Source organism: Hippoglossus stenolepis, chromosome 3 (genome assembly GCF_022539355.2).
Source record: "Hippoglossus stenolepis isolate QCI-W04-F060 chromosome 3, HSTE1.2, whole genome shotgun sequence".
NCBI lineage: Eukaryota > Metazoa > Chordata > Actinopteri > Pleuronectiformes > Pleuronectidae > Hippoglossus > Hippoglossus stenolepis.
The window spans coordinates 7,161,981-7,178,941 of record NC_061485.1 but is presented as its reverse complement, the minus strand read 5'-3'; the positions used below and the strand labels follow the sequence as shown (position 1 = coordinate 7,178,941).

General features: G+C 41.3%; 1 protein-coding gene across 3 annotated transcripts in view; it reads left to right on the top strand.

The window, feature by feature from the left end:
- Positions 1-16,961, top strand: part of rap1gapb (RAP1 GTPase activating protein b) — a 100,706-nt gene that overhangs the window by 25,475 nt on the left and 58,270 nt on the right. Inside the window, exon 1 of one of the 3 annotated variants that reach the window (XM_035153097.2) lies at positions 8,684-8,874. The exons of 1 other annotated variant lie outside the window; for it this stretch is intronic. In XM_035153097.2, coding sequence (XP_035008988.1) covers positions 8,831-8,874 — 44 coding nt within the window. In that variant the 5' untranslated portion in view covers positions 8,684-8,830. Of the gene's footprint in view, positions 1-8,683; positions 8,875-16,961 lie in introns of those variants that run through there. One more of the 3 variants, XM_035153105.2, reaches the window with a different exon arrangement.

The following is a 16,961-nucleotide window of genomic DNA, read 5'->3' as shown; positions in this document are numbered from 1 at the left end:
ATTTCATTACATCTGACACAAACGCTCACGTGGACTCGAGGATGACGTGATTAGATTTTGTTCATCACAGGTCAAAGGTCATGGTCACTGTGAACACGCACTTAATGCTTTAAATAAAAAATGTGTGTCCGGACCAAACGACTGGATAAAAAGATGGACTACATGAAGTATGGCTTCATTTCTATATACAGTCTATGGTTCATATACCACAATGCTGTTTCTAGTTTTCCCTCACTCACTATGCATTTATAATTTAATCAATAATCAGACGTCTTGTGGAAACACATTTCAGAAGAGTCCTGAGGCACTGGTTTGACTTACGAGCCTTCGGTTGATAACCGTTGTCATGGGGAGTCTGAGGCGTCTCCTCATAGGAACCAGTTCAGTGATTCTCAGCTGGTGTCTGTGGGGGTGCGGCCCAAAGGGTCAGGGCCACAGCAGGAGCTGGACGGTGCCAGCACCATCAGATTTGGTAAAATGCCACAGTGGCAACAAAGGCAAATGAAAGAGCTGTTTTGCCCTTTGATGCCCGAGCTGAAGTCGAGGGCGACCGCCAGGAGGCAAAGAGGAGGATGAACACGGAGATCAGGCTGCACGCTGACACTCACAGGCAGCAGCTGCTCCGGCACATCTCCTGCTGGTAATGTGTGGAAAAACGCTCGCACACATCATTATCTCTTCCTGCAGAGTACGTCTGTGTACGAGTTATGTTTTCATAGTGGTGAACATTTGCATAAAGATTATTTGCTGAGAAAAAATATGGAATTGGATTTAGGTATGTTACATTCCAAGTTTCTGTAATTACATCCGTTCCCTGGTTTTATTGCCGGTTTAACATGAATGCATGAGAAGAATGAGTTGCTATTGACTGCAGGAGGCTTCAGTTCAACCACTCAAGTCTAGTTGATGTTAATTAAATGAGCTGATATAGTTTCCTTCTTCTTCTTCTTTCTGAAGTGATTTCTAAAACAGAATTTTCTTTTCTTGGGTTGCAGTTTTCACAAAATTCCAACTGAAATTACTATTCAAGCTCGAACAATTTATCGGTTGGCTGCTAAAAACAGGTCGACACTTTCACAGATGTATTCGCATTATTGTTTGCTGATATGCATCAAGTAAAACATTCATTTTACATGATAAATTCCTATTTTATTAACTTAATTTCTTTATATTTGGTTGTATTTGTGTTTTTCTTTCATTCCTTATAATAATGCTCATGGTTTTACTGTACAATTCAAGCCTCAAATAAGAACAGTTTTGTTACAAGGGTTTGATAAAGAAACATTAGGAATCATTGACACTTTATTAATATACATATTAGCTGATATACTGGTATTTGAATTTTTTTACTCCTTATTGTAGGTTTCGCCCCCAAAAAAATCTAATTGTGGCTTCAACATTACATCAAATATGCAAAACTTAGATCTTTACTTCATTATGGCTCAAACTGTATGATGTCTTTAGCAGCCTTGTTTTTAAATAACACTGAGTAGGTTTGAACAATGATTCTCTAACCCAGGGGTCTTCAACGTTTTTCAGGCCAAGGTCCCCCAAACTGATGGAGAGATGGAGCAGGGACCCCCTACTATATATATTGTATAAAATTGTGTTTTATATTAAACTGGGCCTAGTGCCATGTATAAACATAGCTACCCTCTTATTGTGCATTCAATACTAAGCTATTCAAATAATACACAGGTTCATATATTCATGTTTTTATTTTAAACATGTGCAAGGTACAGGGTGGCCGTGCCACTGCCATTTATAAACATACATCTCGCATACAACACAGAGCTATTCAAATAATTCACAGATTCATGTTTTTATTATAAACATACACGTAGAAGGGACAGTGAATCCTCAAGCCATCTGTGGAGGGCACACATACTCCCACATTAGTGAGATGTCTGACCCTGATGAGCAGCACGCAACTTATCTAACCTTGGACGGATGGAGGTTGTCAGGCAGAGGGTCATATCAGCCTCAGCCTGCAGTCTTGACCATGTTAATGTGTATTTAAAGACATTTAAATTTGTGAAAAAAAAATTGGTTAGAAAACAAAATTACTAATTAAAAAATTGTCCAATCAACCCCCTGTTGAAGACCTCTGCTCTATACGATGTGATTTGGTGATAGATATGGATATTACCAATATAGGTACACTAGTCAATACTGTGTATACAATATGCAATACACTGCATTTCAACGTGAGGAGTGAATATTGTACTGAAATACCCCTTCAAAATGCACCCTGTCATTTAATCCTTTATGACTTCATAAACAGTGTATAATACAATATTTATACTCTGACTCTTCTACAAAGGAAAAAATAACTTTTATTTCACAGAGATAACAATATTTTCAATTTCCTCTGACAGTCTGTGTTATTCCCCTCGATACGTTAAAGTTATTATGATGAAACATGACAGGTCATTTTGCAGAGCAGCCTCCGATTAAGTGTTACAGCTGCCACGAGTAGAGGAAACAAACAAACCCATTTATCTGATCGCTTTAACAACCTCCTCTTCATATCCACATACTGTTGAACTGTGAGCGTCTGCTCCTGCAGATGTCTGATCGGGTATTTGAAGGGTAAGAACTTCAAAATCCGACAGGGAAGGAGGTGAAGCTGCAGAACAGTGATGAGGTTGTCGTATAGGTGGACGGGCCCTGCAGGTCTGAATTTGATGATTACTCTGATGAGGAGGCACGATTACGAAGTCTCTGCCTGTCCAACCCTCTCAAAGTGTATAAATCATAGTCGGCCCCCGAACTGAGTCTCTGTTGCTGCACTGTCTGCAAAGTCATTAATCCAAGGATGTGGCCCGCAGGGGTTATTCTCCTCCTGCTTGACTCAATAGTTGGTTTCCCTCTCCCCTGCCTCGGCTCCACTCTGCACATCTCTCTTTTATTTGTTCTAATGGGCGTCTGATCCTAGTTTTCACCCCCGAGAGGAAGAGTTACGTGTCCTGCTGGGGGTTTTCAGTAGCAGTGTGTGTGGGTGTGTGTTGCAGCTATATGAATTGCTGTGTCCTCACTCTGTATTGCCCTCAGGGCACATTGACAGACTCTCCCACTCCATTGGTGTGATTTGTGACCTCGTATTTCTTCCTTGTCTCCGCTCCGACACGCTACTCATGACTGTAAATGGGGCGTATGAAGATAAAGTAGGAGTGAGGGCAACCGGGTCTCGTCGTGGCTAATCATGCTTTATATATCCCTCGTTCTTCTATCTCCCTAAATGTGGTTTTCCCCTGACACCCCTCCCTCCCTCCCTCCCCCCTCTTCTCCTCCTCCTCTGTTATCATGGCCCGGAGAGGAGCTGTGAAATTCATGACATCCAGATCTGGAAAGGGGCCGGGTGATGTAGGACGAGAATAGTCTCTCGTGCTCCTGCAGAATCTGTCTGTCTTTGATGAGCGAGTTATAACATTTCAGCATCCCCCCCCCCGATAAGCTCGCTCTTGCAGTGTGTGTGAGACAGAGAGAGAGAGAATCTCATTTGTTGCATTTGGTTATGGAACAGTGGCTTCCTCTGCACTTCCTGTTTCTGCTCCACAACTGTTTTACTACACTTTGCCTTCCACAGATGAAGGAGATTGTCCGGTGAGACGCGTTACCAACAACAACACACATCTCCAGAGCGTTCAGGCGGGGGGGGGGGGTTGGCGCAGCATTAAAGTCAGAATGTAGCCTCATGTATAAATCTTCTTGTGGAGATCACAGGTTTTTGTTTACAGCTCATCTGCCCTTATCAATAAAAGCTCTCATATCTTGTTGACTTTCCAAGTTGTGTATGACGCCTCTTTTCATCCTGAGATATTTGCATCCTTTTTTTTTTTCTCTCTTTCAGTTTGTATCTGTTCTGTGTTAGAAACTTCATCAATACACCGACTTGCCCATGGTGAATCCTCCAGATTATATCCTGCTGTGCTCTCAGGACTTATTCAGACATTTTCTGCAGTTTTTATTTGGAGGTTGGCAGGAAAATTCCAGAGAATATTTATATTTATATTCCCAAATACAACTTCTCCAGGGAATGTTAGGAGATTATCCGGAGTTAAGTGTGGGTCTAAGAGCAGCTGAAGTTTTGACCAAACTTTTGAAGAACTTTTCAGCTTTGGGCATTTTGTCGTCATGTCGCTTCAAGATTTCGGTAGCGTTTAGCTAACGTTACGTGCTGCCAGAGCCACGTAGAGTATATTGCGACCAGAGTTAGAGGTAATGTTAAATAGGCACGTACAGTGTTGGGCAGCTATGTCAGTATAGAGCTCAGGCACCGAAATCTGCATTGTTATTCTGTATCGTTCGTGTCGGTACTTGTATCTGATTTGAAAACCCAACCCTGCTGCCCAGCAACGTGTGCCCAACCTGAGATGGAATAAGGGGACTGTCTTGAAGATAAACTGATAAAAAACTAAACTCTATACTGTATTCGCAGGTGTTAGCACTCTCTCTCTCTCTTTTTATTTCTCGCTCTGTTGTGAATCTCATCATAGGCAGTACACACTGTTGCTTGAAGCGCGGTGGACTCTTTCTGCTTAAAATTCAAAGTTGTACGTGTCACACGTAGCTCTCAGACGGCCCCCTGAGACACCGGCAGCTGGAGAGGGTGAAAAGTAGTTTCTCGGGCGAGGTGGTGTTGCTCCAGGACAACTCAATGAGTCTTTAGCCTTCCTCTGCACTTACCTTCCTCTTTTCTGTTTTTTCCCCATTCTTGCATGAAACCCTGACTACGGAAAGTCGGACAAAAAGCAAATAGAGACATGGTCGTGGGCACTTCGGGCCACTGAGTCGGAGCCTGTTGTCCTTGCGATCTTGTCACGGGTGTAGTTGTGCGCACAGCTGGTAAATATTTAATGCGTCTGTGTCCCGCTTTGCTGTTCCCACAGGGGGTGGAGGTAGACTCTAACTATGCAATAGCGTCTCAGCCCTTAAGACGCACATATGAAGAGCTGTTGCTGCTCTTGAGGGTTTATCACCTGGAGGGAGTCTGGATGTTTGGACAGCTTCTCCGTAGAATAATCTGTTTGTGCTGAACTTAATCACCTTCCTGTAAATTCAGTGGCAGCAAATGGTTGTGTCACCTGCAATTTGATCCACATCAACACTAACCCTGTAGCTGCTATAGGGATTACACCAGCAGTCTGTCAATCAGTCTGTGGGTCAGTCCATCACTTAAGTCGCTATTAAAAATATCTAAAGCCCTTCCCATATCTATTTAGGGGAGTAAAATGTTTCTGATACATATATATAAGCCTGTATACAAAATTGGAACATGCACATCTTTTCTGCATTGTTTATTCAAAGTTTTATTATCAGCAAACATGAACACATGCTGATGTGTCTGTGTATTTGTCGATCCGATAAATCTGTGGCTCTATAAATATAAAGGTTCTATAAATATCCCAACAACAATTGGCTGGATGCTATAAAACTCTGTGCACACATTCATTATCCCCCTTGGATGACCCCTGCTGGCTTTGTTGATTTCCTGTCTTCTTCAGTCAGCGGTCTCACAGACTCCACTCTGGTGTTGTGGAGTTCAGTGTCTTGAAGTCTTGTTTGCATATCAGCTCTTGATATATGTCAGGTATTGAATCTCATCTTTTACTGCAGTGATATCAGCTGTAGCATGAAACACAAGGTTATTATGAGCCTGTGCGTCATTATCAAATTGTGGACAAGGAAATCAGTTTGTTTCTGTTACTAATCATCACGTTTCTCTATGATAACTCTCACTGCAGGAATTATAATGTATTTATTATTATATGCACGGTGTAGTGTTTTGGTGGCAAGTTTCTTTCTTCGGTTATTTTCACCACCTGAGAAGAAAATGCTCCGGTTTATTTTCCCTGCGACAGCACGCAGTGTTTGGGGATGTGGACAGGACCCCATCTCACAAGAGGGCAGCCTCTCATTACTGCCCCCTCCTCCCGTTGCCAGTCAAGTCTTCAAACTCAAGGCTGACCTGCTTTAGAGGAACTCTCCCGTCAGCCTGCGACGCCTTGGGAGTGAAACCCGCAGACAAAGACTAATTACACCGAGCTGCCCCGTCCCTTTCACCTGCCTCACACAGATTACTCTGGGTACAGAACGAGCTTTTTTCTCTCCTGCTTCCCACATCCTCGCGAAGGACATCGTTTGAAAGACACGAGGGAAAAGGCAACAGTGAAAAGAGCTCTTGAAACTATATTACTGTAGTGACAATAACAAGTTTGTCAGCAGAAGTCTGGCTCTGGAGAATTATTGTGTTGGAGAAATGACACGTCATTATCAGGACAGACCGACTGGAACACAGGAGCATCCACTTTGCTTTAAATATCAAAAGGATCTTACAGGGGGAGGACTGTCATGAGAAGGTACATTTAAATATCTTTTCAGTTCAATATAACAGCATGAAAAGCTGTTACAAAGAGGAATATAACGACAAAATCATACTTTTATACATAATACTCTAAGCAAGTATAGGAACCTCTTGCTTATGGGTCCGTATATGGCCTATTTTAAATACAAGTATTTGAAGAAAACACATGTCATTGCTGACAAGCATCACAGTGACGTATGACTGTCCTTGCGGGGACACACTCACAGAGTTGGAAGAGGCTGATCTGGAGCCTCATTACAGCTGGAAACATGCAGATAAAGAGGATGAGTTGCAAGGACAAAGTTTTGGATGACGTCAACGCTCTTTGGTGAAGTTTGGAGCCCGACAAGCAGCTTTTTAACAAGACCACGTTCTGACAGAGGCCGTGTTACACAGACATGTTTTGCATTGAGAAGGATCATGACTGAGAAACTGAAATTCTCATTCACAAGGAAAATCGGATTCGAGAAGGAGCCTTGTTGCCTCTCTGGAGCTTCTCAAACTGGCCAAGTATCAGTTTGTCTTGAAGAGCCATCAGATTATTGATTATTGGAAAAACATCATTATTTCTCCAGTAAGATAGGTTTCAATTAGTTATTCAATGCTATATAAACGGCCTGAAACTTCATGATTGACAGCTGAGACTGACTCGTGATTGGTTGAGTGTGTGTTGACCTTGATACCACAGCTCCCTGCTCCAATAGGCACTTTTCACAATCTGGCTCCAAATGTGCAAGATGGTTGCGTTTGTATCTGTGATATTTTGTCTTCATTTCAGTGGGAGAAAGTGGACAGTCAGTCAGAAAAAAGTCAGTTCTGAAATAGCATCATCATCACAACCATCTGACATCAGAAGAAATCGATATGGCCCCTGACAGGAAACGGGTTCACAGCCACTGTTATGTATTCTAAGTTGCTCTTTTTGTGCAACACTTATGAAACAATTCTTTTGCCCTTAACCATCTATTCAATCCCATGTTGACAATATGATGGATTGTTTTTAAGAGTCAGATTTCAGAGGACAAACCGTATCCCTATCGGTCAATAAAGGAGCTGAAGGACCTTGATGAGGACACTGTGGATATGTATGACCCATTCTGACGTCCTCTCCTCTAAGCTTCTGATTTGATTTATAGCTCATGTCTGGCCACTGTCCAGTCAGACCTAATAGAATCACAAAAAGGTCGACTGGGGGTCATCGGGCAACCCCGGCGTTAAAACTGATGTGTAAAGGGGGGATAGAAGGACAGTGGCTGCACTCGAACCACGACAGGACAAGGAAGGATATACAGTCCCATTGTAACAGAAACGTAATGATTCACTCAGATTTACAGTATGGGCAGCAGAGGCAGCAGCCAGAGGCACAGAGAGGACATGGAGGGAGAGAGGGAGAGGGGGGGTGAAATGGAGAGGAAATAAAATGAGAAGAGACAATATCAGAAGGAGGTGAAATCATCCGCTCTTGTTTAACTCTGAACAGACGTGCTCTGCCAACAGATCGACGAAGATATCACTTTCCACACGCTCCTGATGAAGGTGTCATTTTGACACGTCTCTGTTTGATTTATTCCTGAAGTTGAAGAGAAATTAGGTCGATTTCGGTGGTGAAATATTTCACCATCTGGTCCAGGTTTAAAAAAGGTGCAGTAACATGACAGTCACGTCCATCAGGGGATACTTTGCTTCTTCTTCTCAGATCGAGATGTCATCTAAGATTTGAACCTGGCAATTTGACGGTAAACTAAAAGATATAGTTGGAGAAAATTACATAAGACAGTAATTAAATGGAAACCACAAACTGTCCACAAACTGTCACTCTGACCAGTCTGTCAGTTTCCAACGATGTTCCAAACCAGAGAAATACCCAATTTTATTCAAGGTACAACATACAAGTTGTAAATTGAATGTTTACTGCTCAAAATAAACAATCTATAAACTCATTGCCGGATTATTTAAAAGTCTAATTACAGTAATTGTTAGTTGGTCCTAACCAGAAAAGAAGTGTAGCCACGAGTTGTCTCCTTTACCTGCCTCTTTTCCACGAGAATCATAAAAATAATAATCAGGGCTGAACACAAAGAGAAGATTTGAGTCCTTTGTGTCCTTTTCCTGCTGGAAATGAGAACGACTGAGTCAGAGTGAGAGAAATCCTCCTGTTTGTTTCCAGGGTGAGAGGACGACAGGACAACTGGACACACCTTTCTTTTAATCTGGCAGAGATGGGAGCTACTTAGTCAGAGAGCACAGAGGAGACACAGGGGAGGGAGGGTGTGTGTGTATGCACACACACACACACACACACTCTCTCAATGAGGGCTGAGACGAGGAGGGAGGAGAGAGGAGTTGGAGGTATATAGAAACAGAGGAGAGGTGCACAGTAAAGAAAACAAGGTAAAGGGATGACTGTTATTCTGTAGTGTTGTAACCTGCACTGGTGGGACGTCTCCACAGCTGATCAGCAGGATGCCTCAGAGGAAAAGGAGTTACACATTCGGAGCTTACGGAGGGTAAGATAATAGAGAAATATTAACTCTCCCCGGCTGTGTCTCCTGTGATAAATCTCCAGGACAGTGTTTGTGTGCCTGTTACCAGCCCGTCTGTCACAGAGGTGCAGGGAGAAGAAAGTGTGAGACGGCTCAGGGAGCTGTGGTGCACCTGCTCAGCTACGACCCTCAGCACCGTAAACTCCCTACTTACAGCTTTATCTTTTAATGCTGAATCACTGAGCTGTTCAAGTGAAAGAAATGGTTTGTGTGTGCTATTGATTGTCTCGAGTTTCTTTCTTCCCCACAAGTTGCCGTCCTAACTTCTCCACAGAATATCCTAAATGCATCTCAGAGAATGAAGGTAGTTTGAGCACATGCGTCAGTTCTTTTGATGATAAATAAATAAATCCACAAATGTCACGAGGGATTATATGTTGTTGCTGTTTTCTTTCTTTTGGTAAAACAAGCAGATTAAGAAACGCCGTTGCGTTCCCAGAAAAACAATTAAACGCTGGGAATATTGAGTTAGTGTGGGATCAGGGATCCAATTAAAGGCTTATTTACGGGGTGTATATTTATCGCTCTCGGGAAAACAAAGGGCAGCAGCATCTTTGCTTCAGTCGTGAACAACACACTTAAATGTGTCAATTGCATTATTGATAGAGGGTTGAGGCACGTGGGCGGCTGCGGCCGAGCAGGTGGAGCGGGTCGTCCACTCATCTGAAGGTCACCGGTTCAATCCCCGAGGCCTCTAGTTCACATTTTGGATTGTACATGCTGAATATGTGTGTGAATGTGACTCGTAGCTTAAAACAGTCTGAGTGGACGTTAAGAAGCTCTTTATATATTCAGTCCATCCACAAAGAGAATCTCTCCGATCTGAAACTACTTTGGCTTATGAGCGATGAGCCGCTCGGCTCCACAATGCATCAGAATTCATGAGCCGATGGAATTACTTCTACTATTGTATTTTAATGCTCGTGGGCTCTGCCAAGTCGGCATCGAAAACACTTACAAGGCTCCATTTGACATTTAGAGTCAGATTGAAAGGAAGCGTGTGTTCACAGGAAGACGCAGCCAACAAGTTGTGCACGGAAAAAACCACAACAACCACTTTATACTAAGATGTGCAATGGGATTTTGGGAGTTGTTGCACAAAATAAACATGTAGTTATATTTTGGAGGATAAAAAAGGAGAAAGCATAAAAATATCAACCCTTTTTCTATAAACCTGTGAACAAAGTTGTATTTTTTTAACCTTTCTGAGGTTTGGTAACTGGATATTTGTTGTAACATCACAACCTGTTCTTGCACATTAGTAAGTATTCTATGTGAGAGCATCTGAGCCTGATGTTCAACAGGGGCCACTGAGGCTCATTTTTACTGCAATAGTTTTTTAAAGACTCCCTTCAGAGTCGTTAAGTGCAGGGAAACAATCTCAAAACAACAAAAGTATCTGGTTTTTATTTTCTAATTTGATCAGTTTACTTCTTAACTGAAAAACATTGCAAAAAATTGTTTTTTTTGTGATATATGCAGATGTATTATGGCTTTTTCCTATATTATGGATGAAGGTGTGTTTGGGCAATGATTTATTTTCATTCTGGCATCTTTAGAATAAATATGTGTACTGTTCCTCTTAAAGTTGCATTGATCAGTATTGTATATTGACAACAGATCAACATGTATCACCAGACTCGGCTCTTCACCTGCAGTCGAACAGGATGTTTCAGCAGAGTTCAACTCTTTGTTTTTTGTTTCTACCCCTCATTGTTTCTACTGTTGTGGTTCCCTCTTACTCCTCTCAACCCATGTCCAGGTGCAGCAGTGAGTTATGTACATAAACTTGAACTCTAGTAGCACACGACCAAGGTCACATATCAGTGAGGGTAGCTGCTGGACAGAGAGAGAATTGATCAGCCAAAGAGTCTCAGGAGATATGAAAGCTCAAGTTTTTAAGACGAGCGATTATTGGACTTGAACTTGTCAGGTCGCCAGAAACGCTTCAGATAAATAGCGATGTTTGGTGTTTATATGAACTTTGCCAAATTTGTGTTTCCAGCTTGTTTCACTCTTGGCAATTGGACACAAAAGTCACTTACTGTAGGTTTTAAGTGACGACCATAGACTGTTTATGAAGATGGACAAAGTGTCTCCAGAACATAAGCAACCAGGAGATACACACACTTAAACCAATCAGAAGTCAGGCTGAGCTGTCAATCATGACATTTCACCTCATTTTATTGGATCAAATAACTCAAACCAAACTTACTTAATAATAACACACTTGAACATACATCAGTGTGATAAGAGCAAACTAAAATAGGTTTGATGTGTACTTTCGGTCCATGTCCTATCTACTAACATGGAGGAGGCAGGATTTATGATATATGGTCACATGTGGAAGCCACTTGTGATTTCCATTGTGTTTTAATTTTCATTTTTCTTGCTCCATTTTCTCCATCCATCCATGATCCACTCTGATAACTGTCGTCTCCAGCTTGTTCCTCTAACCTGTCATTGCCTCAGGATTCTTAGAAAACACGAGATGAATGAACACGTGTATTTCCACAGAAGAAATTAGGTTTACATTTTCCACTTTAATCTATCGAAACATATTTCTCTTATTTGCGCTTGTCAACAAAATCTGTCTCTGTTGTTAAAAGCCTTGCTGTTGACGAAGAATCACTCCGGGGGAAATTAATGCTTAATGCATAACAGGGAGAAAAATGATTTTCAAAGAGAAATGGATGGGACTTGGACCAACAAATTACCGCTTCTGCATTTGTTTCAGGATTTCTCCTTGAAGATGTGATTTTGTTGCAGAGTCATTTCCGCACACAGTTTCATAGAAATTGCTGTTATCACATAATTATGTGGCTGTTTCGGCAAAATACTTGTAAACAACTGCAAACGAAAAAAAGGATGAGCTAAAAAAGCAGCTGAAAATTGTGCCCAATTTGAGCCTCAATCTCCTGCATGATTGATTCGTTTTATGCTTTGCAAATTCAGAGCGGGGCGATTATGCGAAGTTGGTAAAAACAATTAAAAAAAACAAGAGTTGGTTGAGGACCGTGTGAGTGAACAGCTATTTTGGACTCTGTGGATATTCAGTAAACTTTCTCTCTTTCTTTGAACCTCCCACTCGTATTTAAACCTCTGGAACAAGCAGGTGAAGTCAACACCCCCTCATGAGCTGAGAGGCTTTGCTTCAGCTGAGTGACCTATTTCGTACCTATTTTCAGATTTGAGTTTTTGGAGCTGAAGATTTAGAGAAAGTTAGTCGGAGGCGCTGGTATTTTCGTGAGCTGTAAATTGCAGCTGGTTGTTTTGCTGCTGTTGAGTGAAGTCGGTTTCAAGCCTGGAGACAAGTGGCAAGATCAGAGGATTGTGTGTGTGAACCTTCACTTCCAGGCTGCTCGTCAGATCCATATATACATATGCTATATTTATTTTTTGCATGATGACACAGATGCATTTTTGTTGAGAGATTTAGCAGTTTTTTCTTGAAGCAGCCCAAGTCATTACAGGTGTATGTCAGATTAAAGTTAGATGTAATGACGTTGCATCAACTCACTATTTGACAGTCACAGTATCTATCTAGTAATTATAACAACGAACAAACTGCTTGATATTTTCCATGAGGAGGTGGTGGAGACCAAAACCAGAGCTAAAAGAGAGAGCAGATCAAGTTCACACATACAACATAAACACTTTACGTTGGCCCTGCTCGTCTGTGGTTCCTCCTCCGCTGCTGCTAACGCGTTAGCCTGTTGTTTTGTTACAAGGCACAACGTCCATAAATAGTCTCACCTTTGTCCGACATAGAACCAAAACATGCACACTCCTCTTCTCAGATGATTTGGTGTCGTCACAGCTTTACTTGCCAGCGTTCTCTCCATGTTCGTAGCAAAACAGTGTTGCATTACTGGCTTACTTTACTGAAGGGTGAAGAGCACAGGGAATAGTTGAAGCTACTGGATCACGAGGAAAACTACTTCAGATGGCCTGATGCTCTTATCGACTGTTTATTTTTAATATTAACTGGTCAATACAGTTGGATTATGAACCCTTCCTCCCACATCGAATGAACTTTTGAAATATAAAAATGACAATTGGGGAAATAATGGACGTAAAATAACATAATGCCAGAAATGTGGCTCCAAGTTAATAACAATGTTCAGACTGATAATACTCTCTAACTGCTGAACCAATTTACAAGTTGATGATGTGTCAATTTCTTCACAGCTTGATTTCTCTGCCAAAAAGTCTTATATTGCAGATTTTCAAGTTCATGGCTTTAAAGTATTTCTCTAAAACATTAAATATTCATGACTTGAGACTTGTGTAGGTGGATTTGATCCGAATTTATTGACAGTAATAAATGATCAGATTCTGATTGTTAAATCCTGACTTCATGACATCAGCTTTAAAACAATGAGGAAAAGTACAAATACAGAATTGTTTTATGTGAAATATCATCGTAAGAAGCAAATTGAGACAAATGTAGTTTAATTTGATGTCTCTTATTTACCTCCACACTAATTCTGTGTAAAAGGCAATTATGTTGTACAAATATCATATTAATGATCTTATTCTGGTGACTTCTTAGTGATTCACATCATTTGGAGAAGATTAAAATGTTTGTTTGCATCATCAGGACGCTGCCAAACCGGCATCTTTACCCAGCGAACAGCCAAAAGCTGCCGTTTCCCCCTTCAGGGCTTTTCTTGTCACTTCTACTAAAGCTGGATTCAATTCAGTCCAATTATTCCAAAAGTTCGACTGCACCCCTGAAAATTAGATTAGCCTGTAAAGTTCTGGTTCACTGCCGTCGCTGTAGATAAAGCAGCTGGTGCGAGAGTCTGGGAAAGAAAGTGTGTCGTTCCCACCTTTCCTCTACTGTACATGTTGAAACAAAGACTGAGATAAACAGTTCACACCAGCCTGAGCAGATCAATAGCCGAGGAGAAAGTGGCGACGTGGGATAATTAGCAGACAATCTTGTTCTGAGTGGTTTACGTTTCCTCGTCATTACACCCAAAGAAAGATTGATGAATGCACGGAGCCGCATCTCATATTGATCTCTCACACTTAACACAATTCATAGAGATTTCTTTCTGAATGGATGAACCCACTTTCATCTCTTTTCCTGCCAGAGAGAAAATAGTTTATTAGAGTAAAATGTGATATCCATCCTAATGAGAATATTTCAGATCATATAAAATCGAATTATTTATTAGATTTATTAGACCTGCTGGGAATTATTCAGCTCACAGACATTTGACACCTTTAAAATATGGTTATGTTTTCATGAGACATGAATTTGGAAGCTTTGAAAATATGCTTAAACGTTTCTGTAAATTTTCCAGTTTGTCAATGGTGAGAATTTACTGCTTGTCATTGTTTTATATAAAACTGAATATGACCTTGGGTTCTACCATCAGCTTTTGTTTTTTTTTACTATTTTCTGACATCTTATAGACTAAATAATCAAAAGAAATTAAAATAGAGTTGGGCCATAAATCAATATCAACTAGAATGTTGTCTGCTCATGAAGAAGAGTTTAAAGCCACAAACTTCACTCAAGAGCAAAAATCAACCGTTACACTCAAAATGTGTTTAATGGGACATTTATCCCAATAATCATTGATATTGACTGATCTATTTTTGGCCACAGCCCTAAATTAAATCTTAAGCAATCATTTAAAAACCTTGACCTGCACCTTATGACTTACAGCCATAATAACCCGGCCTGTTTTCCTTCGCCCTGTGTCCTCGTGTCCTTGTGTCAGTGAGTGACATGTGCCTCCACCGTGGATGGAGGCGTTGCTGTTTATGTGATGGTCTGTTTCTCACTCGCGTTCTGTTAACACCAAAACAGTGTGTTGCCTGTGTCAGCGGGGGGGGGTAATCACCAACTGTATCGCTGACTGGCAAACAAATATTTCCATTCTCAACACACGGGGCAACAAACACGGCTAAAGAGCAGCGCCCTCAGCAGCGACTCGCAGAATGTCAGTGTTTCCATTTCAAATACAAAAGGTGAGTTGTGTGTGATGACAGAGCCGCTGCGCTGCGAGTGGGCATCACAAGAGTTTGGTGAAAACAATGCGTTTGATGTGAGACACACTAAAGCAGTGATACTGTTTCAATTCCTTACATCACCCCCATCCGCTCTTGTACAACTTTATTTAATATTGTGACAACACGCTGAAACACTGGAGAGAGACATGAGAGAGAACAGAGCCGGGGGGGGGTAACGACACAGAGCCAGAGCCACGGATGGAGATGGTATTGGGCTGAGCTGTAAAGTGGGAGACAGTGAAGACAGAGACAGATCAGAGGTCACACCAGGTCAAACCAACCCAGGCTCTATCCTGCCACCCGGTGGTGTGGGCATGCTACTGGCGATTGATCCTTTGCCCTTTTAAGAGACGTGTAAAACTAAATTAAACCTTAATTAGAGGATGTGGAAGATGGAAACTTACAAATCAAACTGTTGAGCTCATCCAGGACATTTATGTGTTCATTGGTTTTTCATTCGCCAACTTTCATACTTTTTGAAATACAAAAATAACCTTTTCTGCAATTGTTCTTTGAATTATATCTAGCTTTCTATTCATCCATCTAACTATCAATTGACCGACCTACACATCCATCCATCCATCCAATTATCAATCCATCCATCTATCATAATATAACAGTATATTAATCACAGGGGCAGTTTCTGGATATTTTAAATACATTTCAACTTTTTTACTTTTTCAGTGCAGGACCTTTACTGCATAATCAGCATTTCTACTTGTACTGCAGTGTCTGCAGCAGGAACGTGTGTCTATATTTCATTAAATTTTTATAATATGTGTAGAGACGATATTTAATCTAAAAGCAGGTTTTAAGCTGCTCCTTAAGAAGAAGAAAAACACAGATGGTGTCAGACTGTGCACTCTGCTCTTATACATCCCGAGCCCTCTTTGGCATAAATCAATTATGGTAAAACTGAATAAGACGTCGTTCTATGAATATTTTATGCAGGTGAGGGGAAATCAAGTGCAGCCTTTGAATGCATCCCTACTCTCCGTGGGTAAATCTTACAGTAAGTAGGTTTTTCACTTTTTTTTTTTTTTGACAATCTCATTCATCATTTTGAAATGTTTTTCATGAGACCTTGTGAGGAAAATGAATAATCGATAAGCTGTGGACAAATGACAGGTAAGTATATTGTTTTTGAGGCCATTAACTTGCTTCATGGACAAGTCTCATTGGAAATTAAAATTTTAATTCTTGAAAAATCTTGGTGTAGGGATGAGGGATGGTCCAAATTGAGTCTCTGACACTTTGCACGTCGTAGTTGAAACAAACTTCAGTTGCCTTTTCTCTCTTTATCCACTAACGGGAGAAGAATGGCTTTAATTATCTCTGTGTTATTTTCATTTTGTTCTTCTAGTGAGGCTTGTGTGTTTGTGTCATCAAATGCTAGCAGTTTTCATTTGATTGGCTTAGCCCGGAGGTAAAAGGGATGAGCCCTGATTATCAGTAGATTGATTGTCCCCAACCAGCGTCCACTCAAGCAGAGGCTGCTGGAAAGATTGATCCAGGTGGGAGAATTATCTGTTTCCTGTATCATTTGTATGCAGAGCAAATGGAAAGTGAGCGCCGCACAACTCCTACCACTCTGTAAATGTGATGCACAGACTGAGAAAAACAGACGCACCCTTTGTTTCCCCTCAGGCAGTTCATTCTACCGATAACACTCGCAGCTTATCAACATTTTTCCACTTAACAACAACAACAAATCATAATTCCTACACCCTGCACGCTGCCGTGTCAGTTTTATATACTCGCTTCCCATTTTTATTACTAGTTTTATTACTGGTGCAGTGGCCGCTGCTGCACAAAGATCTGTTCACCTGTTTTTTTTTTTCATAGTTCGGTGAAGCACGACTCAGTACGCAGACCCATCGACTGCAGAATCTGTTGTCGTGATCACACCCGTTGTTGTGGATGCGATGTTGTTGTGATCGACGTTGATGAGTTCCCCGCCGCCGCTGCTACAGAGCGCTGGTCGCCTGTTTATTCAAAGTTAATTGGTAATTGTTACCGTC